This window comes from Myotis lucifugus, unplaced genomic scaffold (assembly GCF_000147115.1).
Source record: "Myotis lucifugus unplaced genomic scaffold, Myoluc2.0 scaffold_371, whole genome shotgun sequence".
NCBI lineage: Eukaryota > Metazoa > Chordata > Mammalia > Chiroptera > Vespertilionidae > Myotis > Myotis lucifugus.
Window position 1 is genome coordinate 128360 of NW_005871419.1, and position 18399 is coordinate 146758.

At 42.9% G+C, this 18399-nt stretch overlaps 1 protein-coding gene across 10 annotated transcripts in view; it reads left to right on the forward strand.

Moving 5' to 3' along the window:
- Positions 1 to 592: 592 nt before the first annotated feature.
- The window catches only part of CDC14B (cell division cycle 14B), a 42642-nt gene continuing 24835 nt past the window's right edge, over positions 593 to 18399 (forward strand). For 5 of the 10 annotated variants that reach the window (XM_023765033.1, XM_023765032.1, XM_023765029.1 and 2 more), the window contains exons 1-4: positions 7159 to 7425; positions 8650 to 8726; positions 12894 to 12960; positions 15527 to 15589. In XM_023765033.1, coding sequence (XP_023620801.1) covers positions 7390 to 7425; positions 8650 to 8726; positions 12894 to 12960; positions 15527 to 15589 — 243 coding nt within the window. In that variant the 5' untranslated portion in view covers positions 7159 to 7389. Of the gene's footprint in view, positions 723 to 7152; positions 7426 to 8649; positions 8727 to 12893; positions 12961 to 15526; positions 15590 to 18399 lie in introns of those variants that run through there. The other 5 variants (XM_023765025.1, XM_023765026.1, XM_023765027.1 and 2 more) reach the window with 4 other exon arrangements.

Sequence of the window (18399 nt, forward strand, 5' to 3'; positions counted from 1 at the left end):
CCCCACCTTTTGAATTTCTCTGCTTTTTTCTTTGAGATATTTTAAAACTTGTTTCTTCATTCTCTGTATTTTTTGTGAACTGGAAGTTGTATCTCTAGGCTTATGCATTGGGTAGTATATGTTGCATTACATCAGAAAACATAAAATACCTGACATCATTAGTGATGGTAAAAATGACCACTGGATTAGGTGCCAACCATCAGATCCCTTCAGTGTATGGTTTTCTCCTTAGGGCTTAAAAGTATTCTGTGTGATATTATTTTGGATCTACCTGTAGTCATATGTTTGGTTCCCTATCAACCATGCATCCAATGCTTTAAACAATAGTTGATAATACTTGCCTGAATCAGTAATTTTATTAGGGTTTCAGGATAACCTTTTTTGAATTATTTCATTCATCCTTCATTTATTAGCTGCCTATCTTTTTCTTTTTTCTTTTTTTAATCTTCTCCCAAGGATTGATTTTTAGAGAGAGAGGAAGGGGCAGGGAATGAGAAAAACATCGATCTGTTGCCTCCCATATACACCCTAACTGGGGATCTAACCTGAAGCATAGGTATGTGCCCTGACCAGGAACTGAACCCACAGCCTTTTGATGTACTGGACGACGCTCCTGCCAGGACGGCTGGCTTTCTTTTATGGGAATTTAGCTTTCCCACATCCAGTTGGGGCTCTTTGGTCACCCTGTAACCAAAATTTCTACTGAAAAGACAGAATGAATGGTAATTTCCCTTTAATTACCAGTTTTCAAAGTAAAGTGCTATATTAATAACCATAAAACAAAATTTTACAGCCTGCTTTATTTCTTTTAAGGAATGTAGTATTTTTTTTAAATGTGTTTTTATTTATTTCAGAGAGAGGCACAGAGAGAGAGAGAGAAACATTGACCAGCTGCCTCCTGCATGCCCCCTATTGGGGATTGAGCCCACCACCTGGGCATGTGTCCTGACTGGGAGTTGAACCTGGGACCTCCTGGTGCATGGGACAACATTCAACTAATCTGCACCACTAGGCTACAGCCTGCTTTGAAATCATCCAAACAAAGTATTAGTGGGTTTTGAACTCATTTGGTAAACATTTTTAAAATGTGCAAGCATTTTCCCATTAGTTTTTAAGAACATCTCTGAGCACTTGGGAAGTTGGAAATTCACTAACCAAATGCACATCAGTTGTGAGTGGGATTAGAAAAATGAGTGTAATCATTCCTGCATTATTATTTATACATCATTTATGGTCATCTATCTTTTTTTCGTTATAGCACACATTAAACTCAAGAATTGAAATAGCTGAACTTACAACTAGGCTTTAAATAAAAATTTTTAAATGAAACATATCAATCACATTAACTGTTACATTTATTAATATTTAGGGAACAAAAGAGGTTTTTTTTTTTCTTTCTGGTTAATCCTCACCTGAGGATATTTTTCCATTGATTTTTAAGGAGAGTGGAAGGGAGGGGGAGAGACAGAGAGAGATATCAATGTGAGAGAGACACATCGATTTGGTTGCCTTCTGCATGCGCCCCGACTGTGGCCAGGGATCAAGCCTGCAACCGAGGTACATGCCCTTGACCGGAATCGAACCTGAGACCTTTCAGTCTGTGCAGGCCAGTGCCCTATCCACTGAGCCAAACCAGCCAGGGCCAGAAGAGGTTCTTTAGCACAGTCACGATGTACAAAAATTCATTTTAGAAATAATTGTAACTATTTTTCTCTTTTAAAATTTTTATGTGTCCTTTAAATGGAGATGGTGTGCTATTGTACTGGTAGATACAAACATTAATTTCTAGTTGTATAAAAATTGTTGGGAAGAGGCCACTGTATAGTGGATAAAGCATAGGGGGTTTAGGTTCAGACTGAGCTGACTTTTAATTTTACTTATTGTATAACAACTGATGCAAAAATAGCATTTGACAAAATCCTTTCCTGATAAAAACTCTCAGCAAAGTGGGAATAGAGGGGTCATACCTCAATATAATATAAAGCCATTTATGACAAACCTACAGCCAACATCATACTCAATGGGCAAAAACTAAAACCATTTCCCCTAAGAACAGGAGCTAGACAGGGAATGCCCACTTTCACCACTCCTGTTCGATATAGTACTGGAAGTTCTAGCCATAGCAATCAGACAAGAAGAAGAAATAAAAGGCATCCAAATTGGAAAAGAAGAAGTAAAACTGTCATTATTCACATATGACATCATATTGTACTTAGAAAACCCCAAAGATTCCATCAAAAAACTACTAGACTTAATAAATGAATTCGGCAATGTAGCAGGGTACAAAATTAACATCCAGAAATCTATGGCTTTTTTATACACCAATAATGAACTCACAGAAAAGAGCAACTAGACAAACAATCCCATTTACCATTGCAACAAAAAGATTAAGATACGTAGGAATAAACTAAGAAGGAAAAAGACCTGTACTCAGAAAACTCCAGGATGTAGAAGAAAGAGGTAGAGGAAGACATAAACAAATGAAGCATATTCTGTGTTCATGGATTGGCAAAATCAACATCATTAAAATGTCCATACTACCCAAAGCAATGTACAGTTTCAATGCAATCCCTATTAAAATACCAATGGCATATTTCACAGACCTAGAACAAACTCTCCAAAAATTCATATGGAATAAAAAGACCCCGAATAGCCGCAGGTATGTGCCTTGTCCCAGAATGGAACCGGCAACCTTTTGGTGCACAGGACATTGCTCAGCCAACTAAGTCACTCCAGCTGGCCCTGATTTTATTTTAGGCAGAGTATCTTGTACAAATTAAGCATTCAATAAATATCCTTTTTCTTTTTCCTTGTTCTGTCTACCATTACTATAACAAATCAGATTTCTGTAAAAAAAAGAAAGAAAGAAAGTTAACATTTTATATTACTGGTTACCAACTTTGGTTCCATCTTACTGTCCCAACATTTGTATTTTCCTGCAGATAATCAGTATTCAGTTCTTCCGTAGGTTAGTGTACTTTTGACAGCTAGCCTGGGAAATTAACCATCGCTTCTAACATTTTTCTGTGGTTAAAGCATTCTGAGTTTAAAAGACACAGAAAACTGTTGTTTTCAAATTTGCTTTCATCTAATGGTTCCTAGGTTACTTTAGTAAAGTGTTTATGTTATTATTATTAAATATGTTTTTAGAGGGAAAGAGAGAAACATTGATCGGCTACCTTCTATATGTGCCCCAACCGGGAATTGAACCTGCAGCCTTTTGGTGTCCAGGACTCCGCTCCAACCAGCTGAGCCACTTGGCCAGGGCCTTAACTTAATATTTAATGATGATCTTTTGAACCTGTGGTCCACTTTTTCATGATGATTTAATTACTTTGCACCCGGATTCGTCATTGCTGGGTTAAGGTGGCTGGTGGATACAGGAATCACTTGAGAAGTTAAAACAAGGGGAACAGAGGGGAGAGGATCTGGAAACAGTGGGTAAGAATCCAGTTTAGCAAACAGCAGTCGAGACTGGAGGACAGAACCAGGTGGACAGCCAGAGTCTTTGTAAACACCCATCCCAGGCAAAACCCTCCCTGAGTGTCTGTGAACGGCTGGGTTGAACAGCAACCAGGCAGCTGTAAAAGAACCAGGCGCCAGGGGGTCTGAGGTGAGGTGCCTGGGAGCCCCAGAGAGGGGCAGCGTCCCTGGGGCTCTGCCCGAGCCCAGGCCTGCGGTGGAGGCAGCTGGCTGCAGTCGGTCACATTCATCACAACTTCCCTTCACCCGGGTGCGCCGGCCTGACCTTCAGCTGCATGGGGCACTTGCGGGTGGTGCTAACCTTGGGAAAGCGTGAGGAGCAGTGGCCCTCTGACCACATGTGCTCTTTGGTTGCAGATCTGTTAAGCTCTGGAGTTTGGATGCCCTTCTTGTTTCCGTGCTTGTTGTAGGTAGCGTGGTTTCTTGTCTATAAATAAGGCCTGAGCAGTAGGCCCTCTTCCGTCAATAACAAGCAGTGTGATCTTGAGTGAGCAGTCAACACCGAGGCCGGACAGTAGCAGCCTGCCAGCTTCACGTGACTCAGAGTGTTTCTAAATAGTGGTGTGTTTTTCTCATGTTTAAAAATTAGGAGATTTCATTTTTTTAAATTAAGATTTTTTTTGAAAAAATGTCTCCACCAATAAGACAGTATATCCTGTGCACTTTTCCTCCCGGCAGTTCCTCACATCTGTGAGCTGCCTGGCCTTGGGAAGTAAGTGTTTGCCACTCCAGGCTCCAATTTCCTTTTATCTAAATTGGGAGTCACTGTACAAACGTACTATATATATATCTGTACTAATAAAAGCCTAGGTGGCGTCACACCCTCGCGCGCAACGTCGTCACAAGATGGCTGCATGCACAGTGGAGGCGTGGCCCCGCAGCTGCTCCGTGAGGTGAGGCCTGGGGGTACCACGGCTCCACACGGTGCAGAGGAGGCCGGTCCTGGCAGAGGAGGCGGGTCGAGGCACAGGAGGGCAGTTGTGGGCAATCCGGCCCGCAAGGGAGGACAGTTGTGGGTGATCGGGCCGGCAGGGGAGGGCAGTTGGGCCGGCAGGGGAGCGGTTAGGGGCGATCAGGCTGGCAGGCAGAAGTGGTTAGGGGCAATCAGGCAGGCACGAGACCATCAGGTCCTTGTCATGTGATCTGGCCGAGTGCCCTGACGGAATGATAGCTTGATTTCCCTGGGACTGGAGTGAGGGGTCCACTCCAAGGCAGAAGCCACAGTGCCTTTTATGATCTAGCCTCCAAATCACACTTGGCCATTACTAACTACAACATCAGTTGCTTACACAGAGGCACCTACTCATGGTGGGACCCGGGAGGGTGGAAATGCCAGGAGATGGGCATTACGGGCTGTCTTGGAAGCAGGCTACACAGCTGTTTAATGTCCCTCTTGTTCACCATTTGTTGCTTCCTATTTTTGGACAGCAGTGTGGAATCAGAGTGGCCATTCTATATGCATGGCTACTCATGAAAATAGACCAAAAGAATTTGAGACGCCACTTAGCTTCCAAATTGTCAGGAACACTGTGATGTTTCATAGAATTGCATTGATTTAGAGTTTACTGATTTGAGAATTTGTGTTAACAGAGAGCCATTTATAGGATTTTTCTTAAGCAACAAATTTAGAATACTAGTTTCATTTGGGGGAGGCCTTTTGACTAGGCAAGCAGGTGAATGGGTGTAAAATTTAAAATGATAGATTGTTAGCGAATATTTCTTTGATAGTTGTATCTTAGTTCTTTGAGGCTGCTATTAACAAAATACCAGACTGGGGCACTTAGAAACCTCAGAACTGTACTCCTCACGGTCTGGAGGCTGGGAGTCAGATCAGGGTGACGCCCTATGCTGAGGGCTCTCACCTGTGGGAGGGGGGCGGGTCTCTCTGGAGCCTCTTTTGTAAGCACCAGTCCCACCTATGAGGCTGCACACTTCACGGCTAAGTCACTCCCAAAGGCCTCGTGTACTCATACTTAGGATTTCAACATATGAACTGGCGGGGCACACCACATTCTTACCATAGCATTATGTAAATAGACTTATTATCTATTCGCATACAGGCATTCCTCAGCTGAATTTTGTTTGTTTTTTTCCTTCTCTTTCTCATTCTTATTCATTTTCTTTGGTTGTATTTGTCCCAACTGGATTTAAAAGCTACATTTTTTAAAGTTCATCACTAGGAATTAGGTTTTATTTCCTCACAGAAAAAATTGTTATATTATTGTCTTTTTTGAGTTGAACTTGTGTTCCAAGGCTAACCCACAATAATTTAATGTATTAGAGACTATTTTTGTTTTGGAAGTTGGAAGGAAATAATGCCATTGCAGTGTTAGTAAAGAGCAAAACCAAAGAAGTGCATTCTTGGGCAAGAGGAATTATCATTAATCTGGTGCTTAAGGAAAACTTTCTGTAATTTGAGAGGTCTTATTAGACAATTAGAGAAAATCGGAAAGAGGTCTCTGGATTTCATCGAACTAATTTACTTAAATTATGTGTACACACACACACACACACACACACACAAGCCCCCATTGGCCTCAAGGTATCCTTTTATTTGCTTTGTTGTTGTGTTTTTTGTTTAATTTTTGTTTAAGGGTGGTTTATTTGGAAGGAATCTGCTAGGAAGTCCCCAAGTAGAACGAAGATATCTAGTAAGTCCTAGAAGAGAAAGGAAGCGTGTTGGAAACTAGAAGAAAATGAGGAAATTGAAAAATTGAAGCAGGGGCTGGATTAAAATTTTTTTATTAAAAGATTTGTGCTCAGCTGGCGTGGCTCAGTGGTTGAATGTCAACCTATGAATCAACCTATGATTCCTGGTCAGGGCACATGCCTGTGTTGCGGGTTTAATCCCCAGTGTAGGATGTGCAGGAGGCAGCTGATCAATGATACTCTCTCATCATTGGTGTTTCTATCTCTCTCTCTCTCCCTCTCCCTTCCTCTCTGAAATCAGTAAAAATATTTTTAAAAAAATAATTGTTTTACTGTTTTTTCAAATAGTAATAAATTAGAAAGTTAATTGCTAGGTTGACGCTTAAAAGATGTAAATGTGGAGTAAGTAATATATAAACAAATAGAAAATGTTGAATGAGATTAGATCTTGTGGTTAATTCATGATAAATTATAATCTTGTATGAGTCAGTAATAGTATAATTAAAAATTTATCTGATACTGGATAACGAAGCAATTCTTGGAATTGAGTTATTTGTAGTGCTTCCTGTGGGTTCGTACACGGCTGCAGGTAAATGTTAGAAATTCTGAATAGTGAATCATAGTTTTGTATTCTTTTTAGAGTAAATGGGATGAAATCATATTGAGAAACAGGCTGTACATTGGGGAAATTTTCCATTTATGAGTCTTAAAAGTGAAAATTGATAAAATATTATCTGGAAGCTAAAGGGGACATGTCCTCTCAGTTTCAAAGATCCTTTCTGGGTCTTGGATTTTTATAATTTCTCTTAGTCCAGTGATATATTTATATCAGCTTTTTATCAATTATTTTAAAATTTCCTTTATATTGATTTAAGTTTGGTGAATCAGAGTCCATGTATAGTGGACTAACCACGAGAGTTACAATGAAACATAAGATATGGATCCGCACTTCAGAAGGCTCACCATTTGCGGTGGGAACAACTCATGTGTAATAAGTAATGGAGATAAAACTTACGTAACTTTTTCAGTGACTTCTTTTTGCTACAAAGAATTTAAAGTGTTTTATGTAAAGCTACAATAAGCGTTAGAATGGAATCTAATATTGGTGATATATGTGCAAATCTAATGCTTGCAGCCTCCTCCCGCCTTCCATATAGGAATTGAAAATGCCCTGCCCTTCAGGAAGGTTCTGAGTTGGAGAAGGACTTGTGCCTTCAGCCCTGGCCGCTGTGGCTCAGTTGGTTGGAGCGTGGTCCCATGCGCCGAAGGGTCGTGGGTTTGATTCCTGTCAGGGTACGTGCTCAGGTTTCGGGGTGCATGCAGGAGGCAGATCTGTGTATCTCTCTCTCCCTCCCTCCCTTTCCCTCTCCCTACCTCTCTCTAGAATCAATGAAAAGTATATCCTAGGGTGAGGATTTTTTTAAAAAAAAGCTGTGTCTTCAGATAGAATGAGGGTCAGGAAGTCCTAGCAAACTTAATGGGGGTGGGGTGACTTATTTAGAGGGATGCCAGTGAAATGCTCGAAGTTCCTAGAGAGGAGGAAGGGAGAATGATCCTGGTAAAATACTCTGCAACACCAGAAATGAGGAGACGGTGGAATAACATCTATAAAGTATTGTGGGAAAGGGACCGCAGACCAAAAACTGCATAAAACTGTATACATAGTAAAAAATGCCAGGGCAGAAAACAAGGCATTTTTGGAAAATGCAAGGAACACCAACTATGGATCTCGAATGCGAAAGACTCTACTTGAAGTGCTCTAGAAGATGAAAGCTGAAACGTAACGTTCTCCGGAAGATAAAGGAAGCAGTGGTGGTTTTACAGGAAGTCTGTACAGAACGATGAGTGGTTACGTCTACTGGGTGGCGTTAACCAAAATCTTTGTTCTGCTTTTGTGCCCCTTTCCACCCATCCCCGTCCCAGTCCACCCCCCGACCCCATTCCCCACACACCTCTGTACTGTCACTTCAGTGGGTGTTTAGGAAGCATGCGCACTGTCTAACATCCTGACCTAGAAAATCTGTTTTCATTTATTTATTTAAATCACTGTAGGGTTTGTTTGTTTGTTTGTTTAAATTGATTTTTAGGGAGGGGGAGAAACATCACCCATGTGAGAGCAGAGCATCACCTGGCTGCCTCCTGCCCGCCCCCTACTGGGGATTCAGCCTGCTACCCAGGCATGTGTTCTGACTGGGAATCGAACCGGCAACCTTTCGGCGCTCAGGAGGATGCCCAGCCCGCGGAGCCACACCAGCCGGGCTAGAAAATCTGCTTTTAAATTTCTCCACTTCCCGCCACAAACGGCTCATGTTGGTCACGGCTCTTATTGCAACAACAGAAACAGGCTGTGGCAGATTTAAACAAAAAAGGGATTCACTGGCAGGGCTGGGTGACGGGGGCCCTTGGGAAGCCTGGGAACAGGCTCCGTCGGCCGCTAGAAATGGTACGGAGCTTGGCAGCGACAGCACTGCATCTTCATGTGGAAGTAAATTGCCCTTTTCTTCCTTTCCAATGTAGGTTATATATTTGGGGAAAACTCCAGAAGAAGCATATTCAATATTAATGCTCGGCGATACATCCTACATTCCTTTCAGGTAAATATGAGATGATATGGTAGGTTCATTTAAGCAGGCCCTTGCCAGGAATACCGGGGTGCGGTGGTTTCTGAAAAAGGCAGACCTGGTAAACAGTCATGTTAGGGCGAGGGCAGGTAACCCGTAGACAAGCCTACTCAGTAGGTACACGGTTGGTCTTTTGTTGTGGGGCTGCCCCGTGTATTGTAGGGTGTTCAGCAGCATCCCTGGCTTCTGTCCACTAGATGCCAGTGACACCTCCACCCCCACAACAATTGTCAAAACTAAAAAGGTGCTCGGGCATTGCCGGAAGTCCTTGGAGTGTGGTGTGGATGGCTCCACTGAGAGCCACGCCCCTGACGGACCGTCAGAGGAGGGTCCTGACGTAGGGCACTCAAAGCTGACGCTGAGGAGTTTGGTTCCCGGGGGATTAAGAAATAAATTTTCCCACTAGTTAATTTCTGGGGTAAAAATGAACCCTTTTCTCCTGGGGACAAGGCAGCAGAGGCCGTGGGTGAGGCTGCTGACGTGACATCGCTACTAGAAAAACCACATGGCTGTGCGCAGAGCAGCTCAGTGAGCCATGTCTGTGCATGAAGGGTGACGCCCCCATTCTCCTCTCACACTTACTGTATGATTCTGTTGAAGAACTTTGGGAAAAAACTCTTTTCTTTAAATCAAATTAAGTTCTGAAAGTTTTTCTACCTGTTTACCAAAATATTTGACTTAACCATATAATCTAAATCAGTGGTTCTCAACCTTCTGGCCCTTTAAATACAGTTCCTCATGTTGTGACCCAACCATAAAATTATTTTCGTTGCTACTTCATAACTGTAATGTTGCTACTGTTATGAATCGTCATGTAAATATCTGATAGGCAGGATGGTCTTAGGCGACCCCTGTGAAAGGGTCATTTGACCCCCAAAGGGGTTGTGACCCACAGGTTGAGAACCGCTGATCTAAATACTTACATGGTGCTGAATGTGTAATAAATGTGTGGAATAATTTTGCTTGTTGCCAGCTGTATGGATAAGCGCAAGTATCGCATTATTCTCCCACTCGCAGGTCCGTAGGTTTAGGATTGTTGCGTAAACCTCAAGTGCCTGACTGTGAAGGCACGGCTTTCCCCTGAAACGGGAGGCTCCGAATCTGCCCTCATTGCGGACGAGCTTGGGGAGGCGTCTCCCTCAGGTTCGGCAGCACCTCCTCCTTCAGTGACTTTGCAGGGCCAGCCATGGACGTGCTCCATGGAATAGAGTTGTGAGGACAGTCTGCCGTCCGTTCCGACAGTGACCTGTTGCACTCAGCGCTGTATATTAGTGTCTTAGTAAAGTAGAAGAATTACTCTGAACCCAGTGCCACCCCTTCTTCCGAGCCCACCATCACCGTAAATACTGTTATTGGAAGGGGTAGAAAGGGATGATGTTCTTTTCTAAACTGGAAAGTGCTCCATTTTCCTTCTCCGCCTAAAATATAACGGCAACCATGTGCTTCGTTTAGAAAAATGCTTGTATTTTTGGTCCCTGAGTGACAGGCACATCGATAAACAGTGGTAATGGTGTTCTGCAGAGGGCTTCTTTAGCCTAGCCTTTGAGTGTTTATAAATGGAGTCATACAGTGTGCGTTTTGGAGAGCTGGGATCTAGCTTTTTAAACGCTACTTATGAAATTTGTCCATATTGTGGCAGGTATCTGCAGCTCATTCTTTTTCTTCTTACTACTTTCGTAATAGGAAGTAATGGAATAGCATTCCATTCAATGACTTTGTCACAATTTATTTACATTGTCCTTTTGATAGGTACCTGGGTTATCTGAGGTGTTGGGCTATTATGAATACAATATCCTGTGAAAGCTGTTACTCCTAAAAACTAGTACTTGACATTGTTTTGCAGTTTCTAAGCAAGACTCCATTGACTTGCATCCGATTTCCCAAGTTTGTTAAATGATCATAGTGCCAAGCCCCCTCTTCCCGCCAGGGCTCACATCCAGATTCGTAGCTGCCATGTGCTGTTTTGAAGAAGCCTGACTGTTTGGGTGGGGAAGGAGGTGTTGATGAAACAGACATGAGTGAACAAAGAAAGGTTCTGTTGGCCATTCAGACAGTGCAGCGTGTGAGGCAGAACTGTGCCGAGCCCAGGTGAAAGCTTGCCAGATCATCATTGACGAGAGCAGTGATGGCGAACCTATGACACACGTGTCAGAGGTGACACGCGAACTCATTTTTTTGGTTGATTTTTCTTTGTTAAATGGCATTTAAATATATAAAATAAATATCAAAAATATAAGTCTTTGTTTTACTATGGTTGCAAAGATCAAAAAATTTCTATATGTGACACGGCACCAGAGTTAAGTTAGGGTTTTTCAAAATGCTGACACGCCGAGCTCAAAAGGTTCGCCATCACTGGGCTAGAGCAAGGTTTGGCCCACAGTAGGTTCTCCAAAAACATGCATCGAATGCATGTATCACGTTGTCGCAAAGACTGAGTCAACATGCCTTCCCTGGATTGGGTAGGAGCTGTCAGTTGGTTAAGAAGATAGCATCCTGGCTGAGAAGGAGACACGGCTAAACACATAGGATGTCACGTGACAGTTCATCCTATTCCCACTGATAATTTTGATTTAGAGGAAACTACTTCACTTTCTTAACTAGCTTCTCTCCCTAAAAACATTCCTATTTCATGAGAAATTATTTCTATGAAACAAGTGTTTGTGTTGATTTTGTAGTCAGTGATCCTTAAACTGTACATCGCTCACGGTCACCTGCCCCACCCCTAGACCTTCTGACCCAGCAGGTCCGGGGAGCCTGGGACTTGGTGTTTCTGGCAGTTCGTGTAGCGCTGATGCCGCGGGTCCAGGGACCGCGCTCAGGATCGCTGCCCAGGCGCATTTTGCTTTTCTCCTTCCCGAATGTTGTCAGTGAGCTGTTGGTAAAACGCAGACCTTTTCCGGCTTTAGAAGAGCAGCTTTTAAATTCCGAAGCTTACAACAGAGCGGCACTTATAAGACCTGTGCGCCAGCCTGGTGCAGGCCCGCCAGGAGCTCTGACGCTGTGGGAGCTGAGAGGGGCGCCCTTCCTTTTCCTCACCGTCAGTTTAATGCTGCTCTAACCACCAACATTCTTAAGGTTTGGGCAAGAATTAAACAGTTTAAATGTGCAGTTTGATTTCTCAGGTCAGTAATGTTACAACTAAGGCAGGCAGTTGCCAGCTCCAGGAGCCACCGTTGCACAGAAGGACCGCCCGGATGTGCATGCCGAGAGGCACGGTGGTTTGGCATGTCTAGGATGAGCATAACCACATTGATTTTATCTTACTAATTCCCCGGAGCTGCGCTTTGCCACGGCTCCGTAGTTAGAAAGGAGAAGCGGGGGGCGGTGGAGGAGCGCCTTGTTTTTCTGGACAAGACCCTCGCCGCTGTGAGAGCCGTGTGGTGAGAGTGCTGCTGAGTGTCGGCGCCGCTCTGGGCCTAGTTGTCTGCAAACTGACGTTAGCACTTCCCAAGAGCAGAGTGATTCTGCTAAGGGTAGTTGATGCCCTAGTCCCTGGGGTTGAGTGGTACTGTGTTCCTTTAAGGATCAGAAAGAAATTACCCAGTTAAATTGTTAAAAAGTGTAAAATTGTAAAAGCATAATGAGAGGAGAAAAGTGTGTTTCAGTTTGCACCTAGTATCTCAGATACTACCTTCTTTTTTCTACTTGGATGGAGATATACACAAGTACACGTGCGCTTACATGCATATACACACACACACACACACACACGCACAGAGATACATATATACAGAATCAAAAAACAGTCTTTCCTGGTAACAGTTTGATACTGTATTTTCTGGTATGAAGAGAAAATTCATATACCTTGCCCTTTGGGGGCAGGGCTCCATATTGTTGATTGGTAACTCTCAAAGCTCAACCATCAAAGCCCAAGCTGATCCAGAGAGATCGTTCACAGTTTAGGAAGTGGCCATTATTGATCCCTGTTTATAAAACGGTATCTACTGGAGGAGGTAGAAACAGCAGTAAAATTTATATCAGTGACTTTTATTTAAAAACCAAACAACAAATATTCTTCTCTCCCCCTTGGATCTTGCTCTGAGTACGTGTTTGGTTTTAAATTGTAGTCAGCTTTGTGTTGAGTAAATGTACTGCAGAAAATTAACCGAGCTGCGCATTTCAATGCTCTTGGGATTTCAGAGACGCTGCCTATGGGAGCTGCAATTTCTACATTACCCTTCTGGACTGTTTCCACGCGGTGAAGAAGGTAGGTGACTGCGGACACCCCCATCGTTGTTCTGGGGAATGGAGCACCGCCCAGGGAAGACAGGTGTTCCCCCCAAAGACCTCCCACCATTTCCCCACTAACATGAGAAGGGCCCCCACTGGGGAAGTTTGTTCTGATCTGAGAGTGTCTGCATGAGTGGAGAAGCCACCTGAGCAACAGTGGACAGACAGTTAGGTAATTGGGTTCTAAATCCAGACTCGGCTTTGAGTGTGTTGTAACTTCAGAGAAAAACAGAATGGCAATAGATTACTGATTTCCAACTTCCCTTTGATTGCGTAAGATACATAAATAGGATTCCCACCAATCCTATTTACATGTTTATAGCACGTGGTTTTAAGTCTTCAGTCAATTTCCATTTCACAGGATTTGAATAGCCATTAGTTTGTATACTGATAGCCCATTAGTTAATATATAAAACCAAGTAGGTCACTACTGAAAAGCTGCTTTGAAGTAGCGCCTGTGTTTTATAACCAGGCTGCTTGCTTTTCTTTGACACCAGGGGATACCCTGCATATCACATTCCAAAAGAACAGGGTCCCTGGAGTTAGGGGCACAGCGGACCCGATTGTAACCCTCACTCTCTTGGATGTCAGGAAGCAAAAGAAGCTAGAACTTGAAGTCACTGAACTATGGCTCAGTGGCCTCTCGAGTGTTTATGGGATTGTATTTCCAGAGGCAAAAGCAACCCAGCTTGACTCTCTTGTATGCTGAAATATGGTGGCTTTTGAGAGTTTTGACAGAAATGTTGTGGATTAAGATGAGAGGGCTAATTAGTATACAAAGTCAGAGGTTGGTTAGTCTACCTTTTCATTCTTTTGGGGTTGAGTCCAGCGCCTCTGAGGGGTGGAGGTGACTGAGGCAGCTCCCCGGCCTCGGTGTCGGCAGGTGATGGGCTCCGTCGGGAGAGGCGGCATGGCAGGCCTACATGATCCCTCCTGACTGAGTTACTGCCCATCAGATGGACCCAGGAAGCTGCTAATGTTGGCAGGTGCACGGTCAGGAACCTGGGTCTCCCTTTTCTCATCTCCCACCACTTTTCAAAAAATAGCAGAAAAACTTTGAGGGCCTGGGAAATGGTCTGTAACAGTGAATAGCTGTCTGTCATTAATTCTTGCCTTAGTTTTTTTTAAATATGTTTTTATTGGTTTTTAGAGAGAGAGGAAGGGAGCGGGATAGAGGCATAGAACATCAACGAGAGAGAAATTTCATGGATCAGCTGCTTCCTGCACACCCCCTACTGGGGATTGAGCCCAAAACCTGGGAGTCGAATGGGTGACTTTGTTTCTGGGTCATAGCTCAACCATTGAGCCATACCGGCCGCACTTAGTTTTTTTTTTTGTTTTGTTTTGTTTTTAGTCAGATCTAATTAGCAACTGTAAGTCAAAGATTGCACTTTTCACACTACATTTAATTTTATTGAAGTCAACAGCTTCTGATTTTCAACCTAAGCATTTGTTTGTGACTGATTTAGAATATTGTGTGCCTGAAACATTTAAAATGCTACTAGTGCTACTTCTAATGGGATCTCCTTATGAAATTCAAAGAATAGAAATTTCCTATAAACTTCATCTTATTGTATCATTCTGTTAAGAACATCTCTAGTCCAAATACCATGACATGTATTGAGAATTTTGAATTCAAGGAAATAAAATTCCTCATGGATTTGGTCTTGGAGCTAGCATTTAAATAACTACACTTCATAAAATGAGGCCTTTTTCTTGGTATTGTAGCTTTCATATTTTTCATTTATAGTTCAGTACTTTAAATTTTGAAAACTGGGTTTGTAAAAGTCACCACTGTTTTTTTGCTGTTTTCCATTTTTTTAATTACATTTATTGGGGTGACATTAGTTAATAAGATTACCTTGTTGATCAAGAATTCTAGCTTACATACTGTCTGGCTCCGAAACTACTTCTTGGAAGCTGCCAGCTCGCCCTTGCCTCAGAGTATAGATCCTTTGCTCATTTCACTTAGCATGCTCTGCCCACTGCAACCCAGAACGGAAAACCTACGTGTGTGGTTTTTTTATTGAAAGAAGACATTTTTCTCCTCAAAATTTTGAATTTCAGTGTTTGATCTCTGGGCTGTAGAGGGAACATTAATCTCTTAACCCAAGAAGAATTTGAAAGTAAAAATATTTCTGAAGTGTGTGGGATTCGTTTGTGACAAACTAACCTTTCTTTCCTCTATTATCTGTTTAGGGGCCATTGAGTTTTGCATTATATTTGAAGCCTGAGTGGTGTAGATCTAATAAGTGGGATTACTTTGAAGGATTGATTTTTTTTAGCTCTGCACAGATAGGATGATTGTGAAGGAAGATAAAATATCAAATCTCATTAAAGTAAATATTGATGTACTAGTAACTAGTTAGAACTAGTTGGGAGCCTTTATAAGACTTATTCCACCTCTTTAGAAAACTATTGAGTGGAACGTAATCTGAATATAATAATGGTTTTTGGAGGGTGCCTCCTGATATTAGGAAATTGGATTGGAAATCATTTACTCTTTGCATCTTTGTTCTTAAAAGCTTTCCTTTGGATTTCAGGCAATGCAGTATGGCTTCTTTAATTTCAACTCATTCAGACTTGATGAATACGAACACTATGAAGTAAGTTTTCAAGTACATTGATTTTAATTCTGCTACTTATGTTTTCCTTACTGAAGTATCACTGTTTTACAAACACTGAGCAATGTGGGTGTGTGTAGGGTATGAGGGAGTCCCGCGTGATCCTCGCACGCAGCCCAGTTCCTCATGGGCAGCCCAGTTCCTCATGGGCGTCTGCCCTGGTGGTGCCTCCTTCCAGAGGGAAGGCCGTGCTCCCGCTGTTTCCTTAGCTTCAGTTTAACCCTTTGCGGTCGTTTGTCTACTCTCAGCCACCAAAGCTTTTTTACCGTTCCGGTCGTATGTCTGCTCTCAGCCACCACAGCAAGGAACCGCACGAATCTTAACTCTATTCATTCATGTATCAGTTCATAATTTCTCTGAAAGCTCTTAAGTGTCTAAGCGACCTTGTCACGAACCAAAACATTGCCTCGACAAATCGGAGATAGCGAAACTCAATATAAACAAACGCGGTCGTTCCACACTCGCCATGCAAAACACCGTGGCGAGTCAGTCGCCTTTTGAGAGTGAAGAAATCGACAAGCTTCGGAGATACTTCGCAGAATTTCAAATAAAGCTTTACAAATTACATTTAACTGTAATTAGGCATTCTCGCTTGTTAAGATATTTCAAAATAATACTCCAAAATGGCAAAAAAAAGTTACCGAAAGAAGTGTACTGCGAATCTGAAAGTAACGATGAAGAGTTTTATTTTGGCACCTTGAATACTGACTCTGACATAGAAAGTGATAACGTTTGTAGTGATTCTACTAGTAGTGACGTAGTTCCAAAAAAGAATTAATAAATCTTGTTTATCCTTCATAATCTTGCATGTTATGTATCACTGCTCTTTCAATGGAAATTAATTCCGAGCAGTACGACACCCATGTCCAAATTTAATACGACCGCAAAGGGTTAAACATCTTTAGTAATGATGACTTCATCTGGTGCTTAAATGAGACCATGTTTGTAAAACCCTTAGCACAGAATCTGATGAGATGAATAGATAGCCATGGCATCATCTAACCAGCCGTGGGCAAACTACAGCCCGCAGGCCGGATCCGGCCCGTTTGAAATGAATAAAACTAAAAAAAAAAAAAAAAGACCATACCCTTTGATGTAATGATGTTTACTTTGAATTTATATTAGTTCACACAAACACTCCATCCATGCTTTTGTTCCGGGCCCTCCGGTCCAGTTTAAGAACCCATTGTGGCCCTCGAGTCAAAAAGTTTGCCCACCACTGAATAGCCTCTGGAAAATACGTTTTTATCACTACCGTTTGCAGAAGTCAGGACACTTCTGCTTGTGAATTTCACAAAGTAAACACATATGGCTTAAATAAAAAAGGGAAGATTTATTGATGTTCATACGTAAAAGGCCAGGAGCAAGTGTGCCATCACACACCACCAGACTCAGGTACTCACTCACCAGAAACGGTGCTGAAGGAGCGCTGTGTCCCGGGCTGGCCCTCAGGAGTGGTAACCACCAGCCACTGTGACGCTCCCAGTTGCCGAACTCACCAGCAAAGAGCATCCAGGCTCCAGCGGGAGACCGAAGAGATCCTCTCCTTGGCCTGGCTTAGATCGTATCCCTCGCCCTCAACCAGCATGTTCCCAGCAGGGGAGGGGTCGGTGGGGGAGCATACTAGCTCCCCCAGGAGCTGGAGTGCTGGGCCGGCCCTATCAGCCACACAGACCAAAGAAAGAAGAGTCCAGGCAGGCGAAACCACAGGTGTCCTCACACTGAAATGCAGTGTATTTCTTTAAAGAAAAGTAACTTGATTCTACTGTTTATCCCACCCTCCAGATCGATAATGAGTAAGATGCTTACGCTGAAGGTCTTTCCCAGCCAAGAATGCTGTGGGGTCTGATCTTCTTATCTTACTGTAGTTACCTGGAGCAGACATTGTCCCTGGTAATCGGTGATTTCATGCAGCATTTTATGCAGCAATATCTTGAATCCTCACGTAACTGTTCTTTAACAGTTAATTTCTAATTATTGTAAACTCTTAGGCATAACTAAACTGTTGTATTGATGGGTAGGGTTAGTAGCTACAATCAGTCATTACCGAGATGTGCCCAAAATGTAAGAGCAAAATGTGCGATTTCTTAGGGTGCATCCTGTCTTTATTCTCTGTTAGAGCAATTCATTTCTAAAGTACAATATGTATTTCATTGCCACCTTATACTATCGACTGCAACTTAATTATTACACTTTTCTGGTGCTTGTCCTTATAAAATTAAACATTTATTTTTTTAATATTTTATTGATTTTTCACAGAGAGGAAGGGAGAGAGATAGAGAGAGTTAGAAACATCGATGAGAGAGAAACATCGATCTGCTGCCTCCTGCACATCCCCCACCGGGGATGTGCCCGCAACCCAGGTACATGCCCTTGACCGGAATCGAACCCAGGACCTCTCAGTCCGCAGGCTGACGCTCTATCCACTGAGCCAAACCGGTTTCGGCTAAAATTAAACATTTAAAATAAAATATCTTTCCTATGGAAGCAGAACTCCTAAACCAGCATTCGATGTTCCTTCTGTGCGGCACAGCCTCGCCCCGTGTGCCCCTCGGGAGCGACGCCGGCACTCGTTGGCTTCTCTCACTAACGCAGAAATGCCGGTGCTGGCAGGGAGCAGAGGTCACCACAAGTGTGTTTACTTTCAGTGAAATTGCTTTGAGACACGGGGACTATTCAGGCAGCTCCAGACAGGAGCTCACAGGCTGGTTTTGTTTGGTCTCCACAGTGTATTTAGAAATGTTGGGTTAGTGTTTCATTTCTTCCTTGATCCCTCCCTCTTTCCCCCCCCT